Genomic DNA, 7500 nt, shown 5'->3' with positions numbered 1-7500 from the left:
AGGAGAGCTGTGGACATACATATACCATGAGATTGTTTCCTAAATTATCATAGGAATGTTACGTAAATAAATGGTACCAACCTACCCATAACATTTCGCCATGTGTACTAACAATATTTTGAACCTTTATAAAGAAATCATGCAGATGACGTTCGACAATGAATAAGATAACCATTATACAATAATTTACACACACCTAACATTTGGCATATATCACCGTAAGTAGTTGAGTTCACTGTCATTGTTGAAGTTTTGATGAAATGGACTAACACGACATTACACCTAATTTTATTCCAGTCACATCAGAGAAATGAGAAATGTTTCGTACCAATCGCAAAAGGATCCAGTTCTGGCCCTTCTTGAACAATATAAAAATATATACAATTTGAATATATACTGGCGTATCCAAACAATACAAATTAAAATCAAAGCAAAATGTGAACACTTTATGAGAGACTCAATAATATGTACACGAATACATATTACAACAGTCCTTTAAAATGTTCCTTCATATGACATAAGGCTGCTACTAACTTTCTAACCATGAATCATGCAAGGCAGAATATTTTAAACAAGCCTTACTTACCATGTATATTCTATTTGCTTGGTGCTCGAAGATAGGCCTTTGTATTTTAAACTGAAATGAAAATAACTAAAAAGGTTTTATAAATTGAGTATGAATTAAAACAAACTCATATATTTGACTTAAAAGGGTTATACTTGACATATTCCTTGGCGCATTGCTCATAGACGAACTATTCATCAAATACCAGGCAAATTCAATGATACGACATTTATCTTCAAAGACATAACGATATTATTAACTGAGTATAAATGGACTTTAAGGGGTTACAACCAATACTTTAAGTGCGATGGCTTCTGGGATGGGTTTCATTATATAATTTGGTCTAGAGGTGGCATAACAAATAGTTCAACATTTCCGTTAAAAATGAAATAGTAGTATTATAACTCGTGCTGAAAAGCACAATTATTAGTTGTTGAATCACATGTATTCATATTTCATTTTAGCTTTGAGCGTCACACTGTTGGCAAAAACGTTAGATCTTGAGACAAAAAAGAAATAACAATCTTGATTCATAAGATTACTTTTATATCCGATTTTAGTGTGATAAGATGCAATGAGAGCGTGGCCAACATTTCAGTTTTATACACATTTGCAGCAACGAGAAAAAAACGCAGTAAATGTTTCGAGCAACATTTCATGTACATTAAGGGTGATACGATTCAGTGACTGTTAGGGTCAACATTTCAGTTTTATTCAAATTACAGCGATAATGTACAATGAATGTGAAGACCAAACTTTCAGTTTTTTATAAATGTTACAGCTTAAGACTCAGTGAATGTGAGGAACAACATTGCATATGAATTTACAGCGATTACGTTCACTAACTGTGAGGACCGACCTTGCAGTTTTACTCAGATTTACAGCGATATGATTCACTAACTGTTAGCACCCACATTTGCGCTTTAGTCAAATTTACAGCGACAAGATTAACTAAAAGAGTGGAGCAAAGGTTCAGTTTTAATCAAATTTACAGCAATGGGATGAAGTGACTTTGGAGATCTAAATTTCACTTTAGCACAGGCAGAATTTTGAGTTAACAAAAAAAAATCAGTGAAGAATTATGTCTGAGGCCTATCTTTGTGATTACTGCTAAATTACGCTGACCAAATATCTATCCCGAACATCCTGTCACCCAGAACATCCTGGCATTTGTAAAGGTAATAGTACCGTATCGTAGTCAATATTCTATCTATCTATATATCGATCTATCTGTATCTATCGATGTATCTATCTATCTGAGAAAATCGTATCTCAAGTAACAGTTATCAACGTGAATGGATTTACTTTTAAGCAGGTATATCAGAGGTGGATCTATTTTACCAGTTTAACAATTGAAACCAACTCAATCTTATGCTTCATTTATGTTCTGTCTTCTTTTCGATGAACAACATTAACGTTGTAAGTATAATTTATATTGTACGAATCATAGACATCAAAAACAAAAGTATTTACCTCTGTACCGGGATTAGGCCTATACACATAGTCCCATGAATAATCGGATCTGAACCGGTCTGATACGCTATCGCTCATGTATCTTTGTGTACCTGTAAACAGATTAGCATTGAATGATGCTGATGTGCAAATATGTATCATTATATAAATAAATAGTCTGTTGGTTCTTAGTAAGTAAGTAAGCAATTTGTAGCATATGACCACCAATAACTCTCTCTCCGTCTCTCTTTACATATATATATATATATATATATATATATATATATATATATATATATATATATATATATATATATATATATATATGTTCTGTAACCCTAGGGACATGATTAGCATCTAAATTTTGTAGTTATTATTCATGGATTTAAATTGTACAGATTATCTTTACGTACATTTTACCTACGTGAGTAGGGTCTGTTACGTAGGATGTATAAGTAGATACGTTCTTATGTATTGATATTGTTAATATTAATCTCAATAATGCGAATTGATGATGAGTTCGGGTAATTTTTGTTCATTGGCTGATGGGGATGGGACAGTTCTGGAAGAATTAAGTAATTTCCCATTGTCGGGCTAGGTCACCTGAACAGGACATCTTGAACATTCTGAAATAAACTGAGTAGTGATATGTATCACGTGGGGCATGTTCTGAAACATAGTTGCAAAATAAGGCCTATAAGGAGGGTACTGAACAATTAGAATCATTCTCATTTGGATTTATCATCTGTCTTTTTTCCTGTTGTAAAATTCACACAGAATCTATTAATCGGGATTATTTTGGATTCGCTTCACAATACTCAAAGTTCCTCATACGTTTTTATTTATAACTTTAATAATACATTTATTTGTTGAGGTTAACAAAACTTGTTAGTTTGATTCCTTCTGTCACTTTGTTTATGACAATATATATAAAGAATACAAAGCATATGGCGAATAACAGTCCTTTCTAATGCACTGGCTCCAGCAAGGTATAAAGTTTGCCAAGGATTAATTACAATAAATGTAATAAACTGACTACGAACTGTGCAAAAATAGTATCTAATTAGCCTGAGCTCTTTCGACTCTTAACGAGTCTTTTCCAAAGGCCAATACAAAACATACACAAGAAAAACAAATAAAACTGAAAAACAGAAAATCTCTTGTGTTCGTAAATCTTCACATGACTATGACTTGTTGAGGATGCTAGAATATACTTTATATTGACCTAAAAAATTGATAAGCCATATCGACAGCTGCTATTTTATGTAAATTTATGTATGCGCAAATTGTATCCCGGTTATCTCATTGTTATAGTTGTAATTATAGGTTATTGGGTGACTAATAAGCAAATGTAGATAATTAGTTAAAAGAAAATGTGTCGGTTTCAAAAAGATGATTTTATTTGTGAATGGCTGTCTTTTTCTAGTCTTCCTTGTTCAAACCACTAGGTGTTAATGTTCTAAGGTGGCGTAACCAGTAAGATTCTTTTTCTTTCTGATTTCCTGAAAAAGGCTCAAGAAGAGGCGAAAGGGCTCAGAGCATATCCTGTATACATTTTTCGAAACAACCGGCTCAACACATCTATGATACAAAGTTCTAATTGGAAATTATATGGTGTAAATATTTGTGTTGTTTATCAACTTGCTTACGTTACCTTCTGAAATCCTTTGTAAAAAAAAAAAAAATCCGCTTCAGAATGTAACTTCTAAAGTAATAAGGTTCAACATCGATTAACCTTGTTCATTATAATGTTATTTCATTGTAACGTTTTGTAAATACGCACAGCAAGCACCGTGTAGAGTATGTACAGTAAGAAGGAGTCTCTGTTTATTTCTAGCGTCGTTTGCAAACTCGTTTCTGGGTAATAAATTCACGTGAACGTGACAACAACGATAAGCTCATTATTATGCCCAATGGCAAACAGCTTATTCTATGAATATAGTCTTTTCTGATGATGTTTACGATTGATGTAGTTAATTCTTTGTTTAGTAATCCGTATGCGTGTAGTGTCATTTAATGTGATGGATGAGAGTTACAATCACGATTTTGTTTCTTCAAAAAAATGATATTGATATTTTCCACAAGTGATATGCCCATATAACAGAACAAGTACACACAGGCGTTATTCAGTTTAAATAAAGCTTATCACTTCCTTATCTACATTATATTTTACTTTCTGTATCGTACAATTTAGAATTTTACATTATGTACGAACGAAATGTTCAAACTTAATTGTATTGTAAATTCGCGTTTTCTTAACAGTTTTTTTTTATTGAACAAGTGGCTTAAATGGATTAATCACTCATCGAAGTCTAAGTTTTCAACAAAGACGTCGCTGCTGTCGTGGGTGCGATGCAAATTCTCAGGTCCATATAAACCAGCAAAGCCGTAATGTCGTTTACCTGTGAGGCTCGATCCAATGCTACCAAATCCTGATCCAACGTGGAATCTAAAAGTAAAACGAAAATGATATGTACATATCATAGGAAAACACTTTAGAGTCTGGAAAAATTCGTTAAGCTTTAATTCCTGTTTAAGCATTACTAAGGGTTGTGTATATTTTTCTTGATATTGAAGACTTTTGAAAATTAAAGGAATACATCAATTTCCATACGAAGTGATTATAAGAAAAACCTAAAATGTTTTAAGACAATATGTAGGACATGTTGATCTGCACAAACAGTAGGAAGGACAGTGTTAAAAATCCTGCCATTTTCCACATAAGCCCGCAAGTGAGCCAGCGGGAACACAAACCTAGTTATGCAAAGAGCTTCTATAAATCAAGAAAAAGTAATGTCAATTACTATATAATTTATAGGGAACGCCTTTAGAGAAATACTTGAAGATACGTAAGGAAGTATTTTTCTAGCTTTACACTCAAGGGAAGAAAATCGGACATGATTCCACTCGAAAGACAAAATAGCGTATGTAACTGAAACTTTTGGTTAAACTATTGGGACTGAAACGTGGAATATTATGCTAATCCTGCTAATTAAACACGACAATGTCTAGATACAGGGAATTGCACATTTTCTAAACGTTGGCTTGCAGAGCAAGCAAATTGGAGAATTAGTCTTCCACCAGGGACAATTAAGTTTGCCCAAATATGGTTAGCAAGAAAATAATTTCGAAATAGCTAGATTCTTAAGAGAGAGAGAGAGAGAGAGAGAGAGAAACTTAGCTGCACTATTTCAGTTTTCATCAAGTTTTCATTCATATTATTCCCTTTCTTTCGAGTTAAATTTCAAACGATCATACCGACTTAATTATGTATCCAGTAGGAAAAGGTGGTAAAAATGAGTTCATCATTCAATTAGTCACAAAACTGAGATATGGTCTCCAGTGGCTGCATGACATAAAATAATTTGAATGAAACTTTTTTCACGTTTAGCAAAAGCATATTGTTTAATTTTCTGTGTAACCAGAACTAGAAGCTTTATAAAGTTTACTGTATTAAATAGCAGACTCATTTCATCAACTGCATCAAGAATAATTATAATTAGACTCTTTCTAATTATAAATGAATACTAGTAAATCAAACATGTGTGAACACTGATTGTGTCTATCTTCCATATGTTTATCATCTAGTCACCTTGCCATCACTAATGCGTCAAAATATTTAACAACGGAATCTTTGAGATTGAGAATAATAATTCTTTTTATTTAAGTGTTTGCTACGCAGTTTTTACGTAACAGGCTCCTGTTAATTACTACATAAACAACAGATTATAAACACCGCGTATGGGTGTTATATTTTCGGTTCATCGATCATTCTTTGAATGAAATCCTGGTGGTTAATTGCTAGTGACTAGTGCCCGTTATTTCCAAACACAGCTGTCAATGAAATCTTACACGTTATATTATTAGCCATTAACGTCGTGTTAGACTAATAACGTCAAATCTAAAAGTCATACTCGATGTTAAATCTTATTTGAATCGCTTAGGGGACAACGTATGAGATTAGTAACAAAATAGACTTAAATCGACTCCAACCGTTTAATATTTCGCGAAGAGTATTACGGTCAGCTTTAGAACACTATGAAACGAATAAGCACGAGAAATTACATATTTTGTCTGATGCGTTCCAAAGGTAAGGAATATTGGAACTTACGGATCCGAATCTGCCTCTGATATGATTGATCGATTACGTCTTCTTCGGCAGATTAACACAAAAACCAGGCAGACGATACACATGATAGTGAACAGCGGTATTCCCAGTCCAAGCGCTAATATTAAATTCTGATTATCTACAAAGAAGCAAAACAAATACGTCAATTATATATATATATATATATATATATATATATATATATATATATATATATATATATATATATATATATATATATATATATGTGTGTGTGTGTGTGTGTGTGTGTGTGTGTGTGTGTGTGATATATATATATATATATATATATATATATATATATATATATATATATATATATATATATATATATATGTGTGTGGGTGTGGGTGTGGGTGTGTGATGTGTGTGTGTGTGTGTGTACCTCAGAAATGTAATACAAAAAACATAGTGCATACTTTGCCTGATCTGCTTGTCACTAACTAATATGCAAATTTGCGTATTTTAATAATTACAAGTTTATATGCTTTATACTTCCTGACCTTGTAATAATGAAAAGAAAAGGATGTAGAATGTCTCCGTTTTCTGTGTCATGCATATTCGTTTGATTGCTTCCTTTGCTTCAATGTGTTTGCATTAGATACACACATAAACGATCTGATCAACTTATGAGGAAATCTTGATTGACTGAATAAATGTGGGTTAATGTGTAGCAAAATGAAAAAGAAGTCTATTAATTATGGTAACAGTGGCATACTGTTCAATGCTGATACTTCGAATAGAAATAATGGAACTGAAAGAAATTGTGGTTTGAGACTATACCCTGCTTCACATGAATTCTTTTGTAACTAAATTCTGCTTGATATGATTTTAAACTCTATGGGTTTATTTTCTTTTAAACTCCTTCGCAGTTTCCTTGCATAGTGGGAGCCGAATATTTCCCATATAATGCGAATCGCTTAATACAATAAAGAAAACAAATATTAATTAAAGGCCTAGTGCACTAATTGCATTCCTTCACGTTTTAACATTGTTGGATGAATTACGGCGCATTATTAATAATCTCATATGTACTCATATGTTAGGCACAACCATGGATACATCATATCCACACAAATTTGCACAAGTTATGATACATCTTCTGGAACTGTCTACATTTGAATGAAATTCTGATTATCTTATGGACTCCAAGATAATGCAATAAATGATGATTGGCCCAAACAGTGAAGCTATACCTTGAAATTATGTCAAACGCTGTCCATATTTATAAAATATGCATTGAGTGTCTCTGTTCCAACACTAAATCTCTTTGGCACAGTTAAATCGAATTTTCCTCCATAAGGATTGACATCGTTGTTTTGTCTTGTTGCTTTAAACAGGCTGTTGAACATATTAA

At 32.6% G+C, this 7500-nt stretch overlaps 1 protein-coding gene across 1 annotated transcript in view; it reads right to left on the bottom strand.

The window, feature by feature from the left end:
• LOC149791509 (uncharacterized) overlaps positions 1-7500 on the bottom strand; it is a 38963-nt gene that overhangs the window by 1652 nt on the left and 29811 nt on the right. Inside the window, exons 8-11 of the mRNA XM_089970032.1 lie at positions 6129-6264; positions 4420-4466; positions 2039-2130; positions 587-637 (exon numbers count right to left, since the gene is read on the bottom strand). Of these exons, the coding sequence (XP_089826158.1) occupies positions 587-637; positions 2039-2130; positions 4420-4466; positions 6129-6264 (326 nt within the window). The remainder of the gene's footprint in view (positions 1-586; positions 638-2038; positions 2131-4419; positions 4467-6128; positions 6265-7500) is intronic.

Source organism: Sinohyriopsis cumingii, chromosome 9, assembly GCF_028554795.1.
Source record: "Sinohyriopsis cumingii isolate HCF-2022 chromosome 9, ASM2855479v2, whole genome shotgun sequence".
Lineage (NCBI taxonomy): Eukaryota > Metazoa > Mollusca > Bivalvia > Unionida > Unionidae > Sinohyriopsis > Sinohyriopsis cumingii.
This window is presented reverse-complemented; position numbering and strand designations above follow the sequence as displayed.